Source organism: Antedon mediterranea, chromosome 8, assembly GCF_964355755.1.
Source record: "Antedon mediterranea chromosome 8, ecAntMedi1.1, whole genome shotgun sequence".
Lineage (NCBI taxonomy): Eukaryota > Metazoa > Echinodermata > Crinoidea > Comatulida > Antedonidae > Antedon > Antedon mediterranea.
In genome coordinates, this window is record NC_092677.1 from 17,594,538 (window position 1) to 17,611,422 (window position 16,885).

A 16,885-nucleotide genomic window follows, 5' to 3' on the forward strand; every position below is an offset into this window, starting at 1 on the left:
CATTAGCATTGCAAAATAAGGTACATTTTTTATTCACAATTATGCCAGTACATACACAAACGTAATGTTCAAATGTTCACAATTATTAACTCACTGTATGACAGTACATACACAAACTTACACATATTTATTACATATTTATTTGTTTTTTTGTATTTGATCAATGAAAAAGAAATGATTTACTCATATAAATTGAAATTATTTTCAAGACTTTGTATAACGATCCATAAGAGTGCATAAATTACTATGTAAAGATACTGTAACAAAGGTAGACAATGACGTAAATTATAATGAACTAACACTTCAACAAATTTACTACAGGATTAAGTTGCAAGAGAATACAAAGAGATACTTTACTATTTGTGATCAGGGAGTATGTGTTTTGCTATACATTTATTGGTTTTCTATTTAGCACTTACCAATTACTTGCATAGCTGTTATAAATATTATTGCACTTATAATTATGATTTTGTTCATCAAGGATGGAAACACTCCACTTCATTTGTATCTGCATAGTGCATTTTGTACCTTGGAAATAGTGACATTCCTGATGAAGCACGGTGCGTCATTATCATTAGGGAATAAGGTAATTTTTGTTCACAATAATACACAGTTACTGTAAAAATAATGTAACAAAGGTAGACAATGACGTAAATTATAATGAACTTAACTTCAACAAATTTACTACAGGATTAAGTAGCAAGAGAATTAGACTTGCCCCAAGAAGTCTGTATTGTTTTTTATTTATTTGTTTTATTTCGGCCGCGATTTTTGTCTGAAAATACAGACTTGTGAAACACGTATAGAAATCGATTTGCAGACCGCAAACATCCGATAAGAATGACGTAGGTTATCATACCGTATTTGGCTATATGGGGCGGGCGGTATGTAAATATGGATTTTCGAATCAACCAATGATCATTTTGTTTCAAAATGAAAAAGATCGAGTACGTACAGTGCTGAATGTACGATCGAGACTGTTGAAATATGAAATCGTGTTGCCAATTTGTTTTGTTTATTAATTGTTTAGTCCTTAGCCTAGGCCTCCTTCGTAGGTCCTACTTAACTCGCACGTATGACCTGCCAAATAAAACGCCAATAAGGTAGGCCTACATACCACCACCGGCACACAACAGGATTCACACACAACAGACAGGGCTACACTACACAGAACAGGACAGGGTCTGGGTGGGAATTAAATCAAATTATCTCCGCGTAATATTAAATGATCCATTCAATGTTTGATTTGCGGAGAAGCAAGACGAGTTTTCTTGGGAAAAATCCCATCAAATTTTTACCAGACTACTACTAGGCATACGGTATAAAATCATTTCTAGCCTTCAGAAACTTTCATTAATGTACCCAAGTACACATTGTCTAAACGTAACATAGCGCATGCGTACCTTCTTAGTTGTTGAGTCTTTGAAATTCTGAAACATGAATATTAAAACTGTGTACGAGTGAGTAGCCAATCGCATGCAGTTGAAACTAGTCAACCGGATAATCTATGCACCAAGAATTCTTGGTGTCAAACCACGTGACTTTTGCGTGTTTCCCCAGACGGAGTATCCAAAATCAAGTAATACACGTATGAAACGCCATATGTGCAAAAATATTTATATTTTTACTAATATTAAGAAAAAACTCCGTCTGGAGCCCAGACTACAAGAGAATATACACAGTATACTTTACTATTTGTGTTCTGGCTAATTCACGCAAATCATGCACATTGTTAATGCGATTGTTGTCTTAAATTTTAATTCATTCGATTAACTGAAATAATAAAATATATCTTATGAGTACAGTAATAAAACAATAGCAAATAATAATAGTAAAAGTTATACAAATTAAATAATGATAAATAAGCAGGTGAGTATACATATACCAAATTGAAAATTAAGGTGTGGCTCAAATGGGTCAACCACCATAGTTAACATGAATAAAATATAATCAATCAATAAAGGTATAAATAAACTTAAAACTCATGATTGTGCTACTACTACTACTACTACTACTACTACTGCTGCTGATACTACTACTACTACTACTACTACTACTACTACTACTACTACTACTGCTGATACTACTACTACTACTACTACTACTACTACTACTACTACTACTACTGTTGCTGCTACTGTTGCTGCTACTACTACTACTACTACTACTACTACTACTACTACTACTACTGTTGCTGCTGATACTACTACTACTACTACTACTACTACTACTACTACTACTACTACTACTACTACTACTGTTGCTGCTGATACTACTACTACTACTGCTGCTGCTGCTGCCGCCGCCCCCTCCAGCTGCCGCTGCTGCCGCCCCCTCCAGCTGCCACTGCCCCTGCCACTGTTACTGCCACCAGAACATATACAGGCCTAGATTGCCTTCTACTATGATTGAATTAACTTGATTAATTCTTCTTGGGGACACATCCACCTAGCTTTTCCTTTCAACTGTAACTGACTTAACATGGCTTTTTCTACTGCCACGGCCAAGGTCAGGCTGAAACGTGAGCCACCTGGAATAGCTAATACTGGTAACACAAAAGAGTAGCCAAATTGGTCCTAGACTTATTACAGCATACCAAATTGGACCTTACAATTTTTGATAAGATTTGTTTTGCTATACATTTATTGGTTGTCTATTTATCACTATCAATTACTTATATAGCTGTTATGAATATTATTGAACTTATGATTATGATTTTGTTCATCAAGGATGGAAACACTCCACTTCATTTGTATTTGCATAGTATATATACAATTACCTTGGAAATAGTGACATTCCTGATTAAGCACGGTGCGTCATTAACATTTCAAAATAAGGTACGTTTTTTTGTTCACAATTATTAACTCACTGTATGACAATACATACACAAACTTACACATACTTATTACATATTTATCTTGTATTTGATCAATAAAAAAGAAATGATTTGCTCATTTGAAAAATAAATTATTTTCAATTTTTTTTTATGATTTTGTTCATCAAGAATGGAAACACTCCACTTCATTTGTATCTGCGTTATGGACATTGTACCTTGGAAATAATGACATTCCTTATACAACAGCATGCTGAATCATTGTCATTGCAAAACAAGGTATAAAGTCATTTTTCTCACAATTATACACTTACTGTATGACAGTACATACACAAACTTACACATATATATTATATACTTATTTGTTTTCTTGTATTGGATCAAATACAAAAGACAATAGTTTACTCATTTCAGAATGAAATTATTTTCAAGACTAGGTTTAATGATTCATAAGATTGCATAAATTATTATGTAAAGATATTGAACTTAAAATATGATTTTGTTCATCAAGGATGGAGACACTCCACTTCATTTGTGTCGGAGTGGTATACCTACCTTAGAAACAGTGAAATTCCTCATACAGCAAGGTGCATCATTAACATTGCAAAATAAGGTATGTTTTTTGTTTCACAATTATTCACTTACTGTACACAAACTTGCACATATACTTATTTACATATTTATATGTTTTCTTGTATTTGATAATAAAAAAGAAATGATTCCCTAATTTAAAAATTCAATTATTTTGAAGACTTGGTATAACTATTCATAAGATTGCATAAATTACTGTAAAGATACTGTAACAAAGGTAGACAATGACGTAAATTAAATTTACTACAGGATTAAGTTGCAAGAGAATACACACAGTATACTTTACTATTTGTGATGAGATGTGTTTTGCTATACATTTATTGCTTGTCAATTTAGTACTTCAATATGAACCTACCCTAGAAATAGTGACATGCTTCATACAGCATGGAAATGTTGGTTGTACAATAAACAGATTTGGAAAGAGTCAAATACCATCTAATACCAATATGTTTTTATTATTTAACAAAGATACCAATATATTTATCAAAAAGTGATAATATGAGTTTTAAAATTATCGTTATTCAGTTTATATAGTTGAATTGTTAAATTTTAAAAATTGCTTTAATAAATAAATACAATCAAGATTTTACCATTTAATCTGACTCTGATATAGCATGAAATCACCAGAGGTTTAATGGTAGTGTCTGTAAATCAACCATAATAGCAGGTGTCTCTTTTACACATTATTAGCATAGGCCTACTTATGTGTGTTATATTTTTTGTATTTATAGACATAATAGTCTACTAATATTCAATTCAATTCAATCTTTATTTCGGAAACTCTGGTTCATATAAATTAAATAAAATAAACAAGACTAATTAATACTACTCATCTCAGGATGACATTCCACCTGGAGAGCATCTTCGACTTAACTAAGACGTTGCTTATAATCGTTTTAGAATATTCATAATGTATTTTTGATTTTATATGTGTGTCTGAATAGTACCACTCAGTAGCCAATATCAATAAAAAAAAACTAAAACATTAATTTGTTTGTAGGAAGGAAGTACACCAATGACTATTTTAAAAAATAACACGAACAAAATATACCCAGATGAAAGGAAAAAGATTTTAAAATTTGACTTTGACAGTAAGTGATGCCTTACTTTTATATATTTAACTTGTAAGAGGTTATTTATGAATTAAATTTGATATTGATATATTTATATTAGATTTACAGTATATTCCAAGGTTGTGATGCTAGTTCAATTTGACAAAAAATTGAAATAAAAAAAATTAATGATTTACAGTAGCCTACTTAAAAAGAAATGTATTTTACTTTTAACCAAAAAATAGTCATAATTGTCTCTCAGACGTTATTTTGCCTCTCAAGTGAAATTATAATTTTTTTTCTCCACTTTGAATAACTTTATTAAAACTGCATAATATGGCTTATTCAAAGTAATCAGTTTTTTTTTTTGTTTGGTGGAACAATACATCTTTAACAAAACTAAAATTACTGTATTTATCAATGTCCATTTAGATTTTAATATTATCAGCTTTTAAGAGCCATTGTCTGTAAAAATCAAAGATTTGGTGGCAGATGTAAAAAAATGGATTTCTCTCAAATTTTTACCATGAATAGACATTTCAATTAAAAGCATATCTACAGCATTTATTTTAATTTTTAGCCTCCGTTGCCATGACAACGGTCAATTATCAACATTTTGATGTTTTTGCCATTTTTCACAGATTTTCAATAGTGAAAAAGTACAAACTTGTATACTTATTTCAACCAAAAATACTTACAGTATACAGTTTTTGTTTATAGCAGTGTAAACAACATGTATTGAGATCCATTTAATGTAGAAAAAAAAAATTACAAAATGGAGTTTGGTTGATACCATTATTTTAAAAAGGGGTGTTTTTAAAAAATATTTTTTTTTATAAAAGTATACCTTATAAACGTACCTATAACTTCCAAAGTGGTGTTTTTAAATCAATGAGGTTTTTTAATTTGATAGTCAATAGGTTTGTCAACAATAATCACGAAAAAAACACTGGGGTAAATTTCGTACATAGGTTTTGTGTTGCCAGGAAAATACAAAAAATACAAAAAAATACAAACAAAATATCAACAAACAAAACACATGAAACACAATTAAAATATGGCTAATCCAATAATAAAATGTATATGTGGCTTGTCATAATGCTACTAGAGTCATACGAATAGTTTAGATAAAATAGGAGAATGTGTTGCCAGGTTTATTTCAATTAATTGCCAGAAAAACAGTATTTTGCATTGAATTATTTAGTTGATGGAAAATAATGTTAAACTTTGAAATAATTGCGTCAATGGTTTTTATAAATTTTTAAATCTATTATGTGTAAAGAGATACATAAAGACCTCCCAAAAAATCTGACCTTGTAAATAGGTCATTTGAGGTCAAAAGGGGTCTACAAAACAGGACAGGTCCCCACTTTACTACAACTATTAATGTTTGATCAAAATTTACAAGATAGTTCATAACAATTCTCAAAAATTTTCATTTTTTACCTATAGTGTTACCTTAGCAACCATTTCTATGTGTAACTAAGGAAAGTAATTTTTAAAAAAACGTAAAAAATGGCGTTTTTATAAATACAAAGAATTGATTGCATTTGTAATTTTTCTCAATTTTACTTCTACTGCATTCTATTAACGACAAACTTTACCTTGTAAATTCATTCATTTTGAGGTCAAATGAGATCAACATTTTACCATAGTAACTGTTTCTATGCGAAAATTAACATTTTACCTATAGTGTATTGTAGCAACTGTTTCTATACATAACTAAGTACAATATTTTTAATATGGGGTTTTATGACTACAAACAATTGATTACATAGCTTTACTACTTTTTCCCAAATTTACTTATCTACTGAATCCCAGAAAATGTCTGACCTTGTGAAAGGGTGATTTGTTGGGTCAAGTTATGTCAAAATGTATTATTTATGTTATCTTAGAACCTGTTTCTATGCGTAACTAAGGATAATTGTTTTTTTAAATACAGTTGAACCTCCCGTAAGTGGCCACCCTCGGGACGTCCTGGAAAAGTGGCCGCTTACGGGTGGTGACCCCTTACGGGTGGTGACCCCTTACGGGAGGTTCTGCCGATAAAGGGCCAAAATCACGTATTATGGCTATATACGATATTCTTAACGAAACGAGCCTCTCAATTTCCCAGCTAATTGTAGGCCTATTATTATTTATAATCAGGTGGTTTAGTATTTTGTAGCATTTTCAGACAAATTTTAAAAGCTTTTATCATATGAAAAATGGTCGGTCAAAATCTGTGTAGTTTTCTCATCTCTTCACAGTAATGTTTTAAAACCTCTTCAAAATAAAGCTAATATATAAAGAACAAGGCCAACAGCCATTAAGTCGCGTGCTACAATGCATAGTGATACCGGACCGACAGACAAACAGACCGACAGACAGACAGACGGACCGACCGACATAGTGAACTATACTGACCGAAATTACTGAACATGTTGAAATGTTTAAAAACATTTATATTTTTTTAATTTACACGTGCGTAGCCTGTCACTTTTGACGTGCTCGTATAACGTAATTTCGAGTTGAAAAGTAAGTCAAGAAAACAGAAATCGGGCAAAAAGAGTGCGCAATAACATTTAACGCGCAGTGCGCGCACAAAAATCTGCGCACTCATGGCAATTTTGTAAACGCTTAAAATTTCTTGAAACGTACTCTTATTTCATCGAAAATAAATTTTGAAAATTTTAAGCGCGCGTACGCATGCGTTACATGCGCTACGCACGTAATTGTATTGCCATATGATGATTTATGCCCTGAAATTTATGAGTACCAAATTTTATTTAATTGTGATTCATGGTTGTTAAGATATGATTACAAACGTGATTTCTTTAAATCGTGCGTAGACCGCGAATTTTTTTATTGCGCACCGTGAAAACATAACCACATCGATTCCTGGCCATAAGGAATATTCTGTGAAAAATTGACTTAGCTAGATTAAACTGATATCAAGATAAGGTCATAAAGCGATAAAACGCATAGTGATACCGGACCGACAGACAGACAGACCAACAGACAGACCGACAGACAGACCGACCGACCGACATAGTGAACTATAGAGTCGCTTCCACGCGACTAAAAACAATAAAATGCACCTCTAATTCATAGGTCCATGCAATAAGTATCACATTTTTCGATTGGCCGCTTACAAAAAATCTCATTTTTAGTATAAAAAGGTGCCCGCAGCTGCTTACGGTAAGCACCAAATGCACTAATTAGATAGGAAGAACAAACAGGCTTTTCAAAGTGCGTCCGTTAAGGGTGGTGACCACTTACGGGAGGTGCCCGCTGTAAATAAAATATGGAGTTTTCATGAATAAAAATAATCACAGAAGAAAGTTCTTACGAATATGACCTTGTGAAACGGTAATTTGAAAATGCAAATAAGGCATGCCTGCAAATAATCTACAAATTTAAATTTGTAAAAGATAAATATGCAAAATCTAAAGAATATCTCAATTTCAGTTACCATAGTAACTGTTGCTATGCATAACTAAGGGAAATAAATAATTATCAGATAATTATTAATTAATAATTAATACTGAATCCAACCATCACAGTAAAAAAAATATAGAATTTAAAACCAATATTTAATAATAAAGTGTGATATTTTACATGCTGACCTTAAATGAAATGAAATTTCACATAAGGGCTTCAATATTTGTTATGTAGCATTAACATACCTGAGTATATCATTGACTTTTGATTGGTTCTATTTTGGGGAGGGGAAAGTGGTGGATCCAGGACTTTGAAATAGTTAGGGGGTTGAAGGCGAGGGTCTAACAACTTAACTTTATGTCCTATCTTTTGCATTGCAATTTTTAACTTGGTGGGTGGGGGCTTGGAGAAAGGGGGAGGGGGGTGGGAGGGAGGAGTTTGAATCCGTCTATTCATTGGGTCGATGGTAGCGGCAGTGTGGGTGGTGCTTGAATGCATGCATTTGACACTCTATAGTGGATGATCGACCAAAGTGTTGCAGTTTATCGTTTTGTGGTTATAGTCGGGGTGGGAGGGGGAGGGGGGTGGGGTGGTAGTCGAAAGTGGTGGTGGATGGGAATGTGGGATCTGCTTAGGTTAGCAAATAAAATAAGTAAACAAATGAAAGAGGAGTTTCAAAATAAGAGAGGAGTAATCTGTTGCAAAGATTAAAATTCACAACGATCTGATAATTTATTCAAATTTCCAGAGGATATAACCTATAAAATGACATTAAAACTGGGAATTACAGAATCTATAATTAAGAATATTTTTTTTTCTCACAACACAACTAGAACTATATAAAACATTAAGAATTTTTCTGACCAATGAGTTTCAAATCAAATAATCAAAGAAAATAAAATGTTTTTACTAATATACCATGTTTTTTTTTTATAAAAATGCTTATGTTTCTCGCAACACTGCTTGTAGATTTAAAAATTACCCCAGTATTTTATTTTAGAAAACAATTATTAAACATTAGAACTACCTATTTGTAATAAATCAGCTAAAAAAATACACCACTTTGGGCGTTATGGTGAAGTAAAGTTTAGTTGCATTGAACAATTTAAAAAAAGTGAAAAACACCCCTTTTTAAATAAATGGTATCTCCCAAAGTATGAAATAAAAAAAAATAAAAAAAATATGAAACAGGTACACAATGCATTGTTATTAGGCATACACTAATTATTTTTTATAATTAAATGAACAAAACAAAAATATCGTTCATCAAAATAGTACCAATATCCATTTTAAAAAACCTTAAAAAAGGACAAAATTTGTCAAAAACACAAATTTGGCCGTTGCCATGGAAATATACTTGTGAAATAAAAAATACTTCATATTTGATTTCTCTCAACAAATATATAGCCATGTGCAAAATTTGAAAGAAATCCATTTTTTTGAGTCTGCCACTCTTTTTGATATTTCTTTGATTCTTACAGACAATGGCTCTTATCTTAAGAGGTTATGTATAAAAACAATTTTAAAAAGTGAATTTAAAATTTGACATTTTGAAAGTGTTATATTAATATTTTTGTATTAGAATTATTAGTTCCAGCAGAGATATATTCCAAGGGTAAATATGCTATTAAAATATACAAAGATGAGCTTCAAAATGGTGAAATCTCAGTTGTGAATTCAAGATGTATGTTTCTTGGAAAAGAAGGTGCTGGCAAGACAAGTTGTGTAAAGGCTATGCTTGGTGAAAGGTAACAAATAACCAGAGAATTCTAAAATTAATTTTACTCTTTCCTGTTTGTAGTATATGTATCAATAGTTTTTAGAAAGAAAGCCCATTTGTTTATTCAAATAAACATTATTCCCTGTATTAAATTTAATTTTCAAACAGAATTATTGAAACTTAGAAATTGTAAAATTATGTTTAATACTAGTGTTGTTAAAATTATTATTAGATGATTTTTTTTTACTCAAGTGCATAGTTGTATAAAGTAAACCTATGCTAACTAGGATTGCCTTTTTATTTATTTTTTCATAATTTCTGTTTTTCAGTGAATAATATATGTTTCAGTCTTGAATATTCTAATTATGTTTAACTTTACTATGCATTATTATAATAGGTTTAATTCCAGAGAGCCGTCAACAGATGGTATTGTAACAACTACAGTGTTTCAAGCAAAGAAGGATTGTAGAAAGTGGAAGAAAGTGAAAGATGTAGATGGTGAGTTAGCATCAAACAAACTCTTGAAACTTTAACAAATGAACAAAGCATTGTTCAATTACATACAGTATAAAGACAGAATGAACAATATTAGAAAGTATTTAAACATGTATTTAATTTTTAAATATTGTTGATCTATAAATATACATGTTTCATATTTCTTGCTTTGTAAAGGTGTTAAACTATCCCAGCAAATTCGTGCACATGCGTTAGAAAAGAAATTAAATGAAGGTAGGTACATACTAAAACATTAAAATGTTATTTTTTATATCTGCAGATTTAGGTATATCAAGCAATATTATTACCATAGTGATTTTTTTAATTGTGTTTAAAAGGCAATGATAACACCTGGGCTCAAGTGGTGAATATTGCAAGGAAAGGTTTAACACTGGCAACAGGAAAGGTAGATGTGAGTGACATAAAACTAGTATATGGGACTACGCTGGTCAACTAGACTACTACATAACACACAGGGTATGTTTGTTTTATGCATCTTTATTATTTGGAAAAATTTGTGTGTAAAATCATATTTAAAACTAGATGTGCATCATTTGCTTCTTTCTTAAGGCAACTCAGACAGCATCGTATGGCGTTTTGACTCGTCTGTCCTGTCTGTGTTGATTCCTGACAAGACGAGGCCTATCGAGTTGTCTTGATATAGTGTCGGGCGTATAGTTTTTAGATCATCAGGGGAACATCAATATGTTTAATTTTCCTCCGACGAGATGACTCGTCTGAGTGGCCATTATGGGTATACTCATACTGTAATGACTGAGCATGAGCTCTAAGTGCCATTCTCGTAAATTCATGAACATTGAGTTATTAAATTACTGCATAGCATTCCGAAGCTTAAGCTGAGATTCACTTAAGGTGTACTTACTACAAATAAAACCCACAGCAATATGTACAGTATAACATTTTGACCATTATGACATTCACAGATAATATATATATAACTACAATAAGTAAAGAATGATATGGTCATCATTAGCTTTTTGTATTTTTTTATAGTTTTTTCTCACAAATAAAGTGTCGTATTGTGTGGTATTTTGTGTTACGGACAACTTGAATGAATTAGCTAATTCACGAGATTCGTCCATAGTAAGTAAAATTTATTCAAGTCAATTGTTTAATTTAAAACATAACTTGGTATTGATTATAGTTTTAATAGCCTTATACTTTAAATTACAATTTGATTTTTATTTTTATTTTAGGATTCACTCAGAATGACCAATTTGGACATGAATTTGTTCTGGATAAGGTCTATTTATGAACATACTGTGTTACGACATGATTTAGGAAATCCCATTTTTGTTGATGACAAGAGTATAGAGTCACCTCCTGTCTGTTTGGTTGCTACCCATATGGACAAATTGTCAGGCACAGAATCAGAAAAAAAGATAAAGGTAATAACCCTAGTATATGATTTTATTACAATTTGACAAAACTCATTAAGTATATTGTTATAGTTGTAGTTATTTATTATATAATTTTGGTAATAAAGGCTGAGAAGATGTTCATGCAGATGTTTGATGCAATGAAAGGAATGCCTTATGCCAAGCATGTAGATCGTGTAATGTACATGGTGGATAACACTGTAAAGTCACATGAAGGTATTGAAAAACTTAAACGAAATGTTGGTAGATACATGAAAGCAATGGTACAGGAAGTTCCTGTAAAGTGGGTTAATTTGCAGGAAAAGTTGCAAATAATTGGAAAAACAAGATTGTACATTACCTTGACAGAGGTAAGGGTTGAATGAATTTGGTTTTCAACGTATAGTTGTAGAATTCTGTTATTCAATATGTTGTATTTGTGAATAATCAATCATTTGTCAGTAATGCGGCCGTGAGCAGTCTGTATAGTACCTTCCAATACTGTACTTGTAGTGGCTACTGTTATAGTACTACTACTGTCCTGTTGAATTATTTATTTATCAATTGAATTTAGTGTAATAATTACATTAAAATGTCAATTCTGCATTAGGTTTCAGAGATTTCCACCGAATGTGGAATTCTTCAAGATGTACTCACCACTGCCATAAGTTATCTGAATGACACTGGAATAATCATGTATACTGGAACTAACGAGAAATTAAGAAACATTGTGATAACAAATCTTCACTGAATGATTACAATTTTGACAAAAGTCATCACAGTAGTTACACCAACGTTTGAAATGGTTAGTAAATGCTTATTATCTATAACTAGATTTTAATATACTAGATTGCAAATAAAAGTAAAATAATAATGACCCTTATTAATGTATTTCTTGAAACTTGGTACTAGTTGTATATCAGTAGGTCTATTGCATTTAGAATCTGTACTGTATTTTTTGTACACAGAAGAATGTAAAAGATCGGAAGCAATTACAGAAGCTATGGGAAAAGCTTAGCAATAAAGGAGTTCTTGAAGAGAAGTTACTACGTTATTTGTGGCGGGACTATAACGATAAAGATCTCTTTGAAATCTTTATAGAATTGATGAAAGTTTTTCGTTTGCTCTTTGAGAAGAAAAAGGTTGGCAAATGCTATACATTTTTAATCGTTTCTTTGATGAAGCTTATACTAATCATTTGTACCAATTTATGTCTAATTGTGATGTTTATATTAACAGGGAATTGAAGAAGGTAATCGGGTATTCCTGGTTCCCTGCCGAATGGAAGTTGACAAAAAAGACAGTTTGCAAGTCATAGCAGATGACAAACAAACTATATCAATTTATCTGACTCCAACTGACTTTCTTCCGGACGCTGTGTACAACACATTAGTTGTTGCATTCCTCGAATTGATGACTGAAAAGGGTAGTGATGATTCAGAAGTGTTCCGGAATCGTAGTGATTTCAAATTTAGTAATCACACTGTCAGTTTAGGTTCTGTCAAAATTAACCATGAAAGGGAAAAACCATATGCATTAAAGATATGAAATGAATCGCTATTTTTATTATCAATATGGTACACTTTTGAGAATTTCTATAAAATATATAGGTAGCATTGTGAATTTTCAGTTTATACAGTAGTCTGCCCATACACCATGCCTCTACCATACAGATATGTTCAATTGGGTATTAGGGAATAGTCAGATGAGTTTGTGAAAAGTGAATATCTTTCATTTTCACAGCTTGAAATAACACGCTGGATTGAAATTGATATTTGAACCAGAACCAAGTGTCTGCATGGAGGTAATTGATGTGAGATTATTACTTTCAAACATAGTTATCACATAATATCAATTTATAAATAACACGTTGACCTCATATTTTAGGTACTAAGCTATAATTATATCTCAATCATTATAATCATTATTCATCATTATCAATCAAAAAAACTATATTAATTCTAGTATTGTGTTATTGTTAATATTATTACTGTCATCGCCAGCCTCGGATCTGGAGTCAGAGCTAAAGGCAGTAACAGAAATAGAGTCGGAGTCAGTGTCATTGAGGATATTTGGAGGTAACGATATTTAGATTAAGTAAAACAACTATTAGATTGTTAGTTATTCGTTTGTTGTATATACCAATTTATACTAAATACTGTTAATATCTTAAGTATTGTTTTTGTACAGGATCAGCTGAGAAGAAATTTCAGTCTATGTTGGTGCAAGTATCGAATTGGTATGATGAACATGACTCACTTGATATGCTGAAGGTGTTATGCAAAGGTCTTGTAACACCTTACATAGCTCTACAAAAGGCTGACATCACCATGGATTTGTTTAATTTATTGAAACAGGCTGGTCATCTTACCATAACCAACTTTAAAGTTGTTATCGATATCATCAATGTCACCGGTACCAAAGGTGCTCTTGAGGCTAACAAATATCTGAAGAACATGTTTGAGGAATCCTACCATCATGTAACAAATGTTACAACGTATCGACAGAAGCTGATAGATTTTGGCAAAACGCTTTCCCAAGAAGATGTAAAAATGCTCATCGATCTAAACAATGTTTCTAGGAAACAACGTGCCAACCAGTGGACTGTGATTCTAGATCTTGAACAGAGGGGCATCTTAAGGGAAGATAAATTGCGGTCATTTATCGAACATTTGAAAGAGAATAAGATGACAGTTGCTGCGGAAATGTTAGAATAGCACCTATTTGAACTATCACCAAAATTACGGTAGTTAGGGAAATGCAGCGATGGTTAAATAAGTATGAAGTGGTTGACTTATTTGGTTCTTATTTAATAATTTCAAACAACCTCATTGAGATTTGCTGTTTAAAGAGTTGTGATATCTTCTCCACTCCATAATTCTCTATATACGCCCACTTCTGTGCAGAAAATGTTTGTGGACATAGAGGCCTACGTAATCAAAAGGTAGAGGCATTATACCCTTATAATTGATATTTTTCAATTATAAATATTGCATTGGTGAAAGTAGAAGTTTTTGATTTAGACAAAATTGGCTTGGTAATTGACAGTTGGTTTTGTAACTATAGGTTGTTTTCTGTTTAAAGCACCCAGAAGTCACCACTTTGAAACTTAAGAGATGATGAAAAGGGTAGTTTAGTACCCAGGCCCAATCATAACTTGACCAACCATAGAGTAATATAAATAAATGTGTTATAGAAATAGAACTGGAAGTCACAACTATTTATAGACACTAATTAAAAAGAAACAGAAACTTGTTGTGAATACTGGCATATCATCATATATATATATATATATATATATCTATATTGAGGCAGTTTTAACTTATTTGATCTTGATTTTTTTCTATATCCTGCCTATGCAGCTCTTTGATTTATATATATATATATATATATATATATATATATAAATCAATGATGTTGCGTAGCACTGTGTAAATTATATATAAATCATACTGTAAATTATAGAAACAGTGCTCATATTCGCCGAATATGAGCACTGTTTCTATAATTTACAGTATGATTTATATATATATATATATATATATATATATATATATATATATCTATAATTTACAGTATGATTTATATATAATTTACACAGTGCTACGCAACATCATTGATTTACATATACACAATATTATTTAAAAAACCGTTGCGATTTAAAGTTGGAATTTATTCTGACTTGTTAAGCCTCCACTGATTGTGAGGGCGTTTGTTGTATGAGAGAATGTATCTGGTGGGTGAAAATCTGTGATAATACCATACATGGCTCTGTGGTCTAGTGGTATGATACTCGCCCTGTAAGCGAGAGGTTGCAGGTTCGAATCCCGCCAGAGACATTTTTTCATACAACTAAAAAATACGGAACTTTCGCCAATGAGCTATGCTCGACGCGATTATGAGATCATGTTCCGAATATGAGCACTGTTTCTATAATTTACAGTATGATTTATATATAATTTACACAGTGCTACGCAACATCATTGATTTATATATATATATATGTATATATATATATATATATATATATATATATATACATTTATACATACTTTAACACTAAGGAATAAAAAAAAATTGTTTATACTGTTTTATTTACATTACATTATATATACATATATAATGTAATGTAAATAAAACAGTATAAACAATTTTTTTTTATTCCTTAGTGTTAAAGTATGTATTTTTCTTTTATATGTTTAATTTTGCTCCTTTAGATTTCATAAAATTGAAAATGATTGTGTTTATACGAAATAATCAAACATAAATCATCATTGGATGGAAATGTTATTTATTACATTAAATGACGATGATAAACTGTAAGTCAACAATTTGGCCGTGCTATTACACAATCAAATATAAACACGACCGACCGTTAAGGTACAGTATATATAATCATATAGTTAATCCTAGTTACATATGTTTATGTTAATTATCACCTAAAATTCGTACTACACTATATAACTAGAGTATTTTAGAAATCTACATAAATTCATATTAAAGTACAAACATTCGTATTAAAACCTATAAGGCCCAGAGGCACACCACTTCTGTATTAAATGGATAAATGTTTTGCTAAAACTTATACAAGAATGATTTACTATGTCTATAATTATACAGTTGTATTGATACAAGTACGGAACATATGGCATACATTTATTGTAATACAATTAATTCACCGTAATCCTATATATTATATTCCTATAACCCTAGCATGTCGTTTTGATAACCATATCTGGGTAACCGCGCCCAAAAAACCATCTCGGTAGGTTACCACCCTGACAAACGAGGGGAACCCCAGAACCATGGATTGGAGTATACGGTCCCGTGCTAGATTTGGGTTAAAGTTGAAAATCATTAAGAAGCAGCCAGCTGATACTCCTAATGCTCACTTTAATATTTGTATTTAAATTGAGAGTTGTAAAAAGAGAAAAACTGCTAAAGAAGAAAAACGCTGTTATGTTGAGATATTTATTTATTTGAACTTACACCTTTAAATCGGTGGCACTCAACAATTGGTGCGTTCATAAATAAAAGTTACAAATTCACAAACTTAACTAAACAAATATGTAAAACAAGAAGAAAAAAAATGCATAAATACACATGAACTCTTTACTAAATACTGATATGATAGAACAGATAGCTCTCGGAGAAAAAAAATGTCACGTCTCTTAACAAAATAACAAATTAAAACTTAAATTAACTGATGTTCAGTAATACAGATCTTGATCTAATATAAAGATTGAACATTTTTTCCAAGCTCTCTTGGCATAAAGTGTACAAAATCTATCAAAAATCTGCTCTACTTCATTAGGTAGAGAAATAGCTATTGATCCTAAAACATAATACAGTTTATTATCGATAGTTGAGTTTGAAAATTCATTCCAGATAT

The 16,885-nt window shown here is 31.3% G+C and overlaps 2 protein-coding genes and 1 non-coding gene across 4 annotated transcripts; all 3 read left to right on the forward strand.

Annotated features, from left to right (window-relative positions):
- The first annotated feature begins 535 nt into the window (after positions 1 to 535).
- LOC140056378 (uncharacterized) lies at positions 536 to 11,220 on the forward strand. Of its 2 annotated transcripts, XM_072101736.1 has the most exons (10): positions 536 to 586; positions 2,730 to 2,837; positions 3,005 to 3,112; positions 3,345 to 3,446; positions 4,425 to 4,515; positions 9,482 to 9,647; positions 10,017 to 10,117; positions 10,292 to 10,348; positions 10,453 to 10,591; positions 11,129 to 11,220. In XM_072101736.1, exons 1-9 carry the CDS (start codon positions 551 to 553, stop codon positions 10,569 to 10,571), a joined length of 888 nt encoding a protein of 295 aa, XP_071957837.1. In that variant the 5' UTR covers positions 536 to 550; the 3' UTR covers positions 10,572 to 10,591; positions 11,129 to 11,220. The 2 variants fall into 2 exon arrangements, with proteins under 2 accessions (XP_071957837.1, XP_071957838.1); XM_072101737.1 differs by lacking the exon at positions 3,005 to 3,112.
- LOC140057673 (uncharacterized) lies at positions 10,843 to 14,756 on the forward strand. The gene is made up of 9 exons (XM_072103393.1): positions 10,843 to 10,881; positions 11,129 to 11,218; positions 11,332 to 11,523; positions 11,622 to 11,864; positions 12,104 to 12,298; positions 12,462 to 12,635; positions 12,733 to 13,297; positions 13,497 to 13,571; positions 13,684 to 14,756. The coding sequence occupies exons 1-5, from the start codon at positions 10,843 to 10,845 to the stop codon at positions 12,242 to 12,244; spliced, it is 705 nt and encodes a 234-aa protein (XP_071959494.1). The 3' UTR covers positions 12,245 to 12,298; positions 12,462 to 12,635; positions 12,733 to 13,297; positions 13,497 to 13,571; positions 13,684 to 14,756.
- A 504-nt stretch (positions 14,757 to 15,260) lies between these two features.
- Trnat-ugu (transfer RNA threonine (anticodon UGU)) lies at positions 15,261 to 15,332 on the forward strand. Its single transcript has one exon. It is a non-coding gene; the product is annotated as a tRNA-Thr (tRNA).
- Positions 15,333 to 16,885: the final 1,553 nt, after the last annotated feature.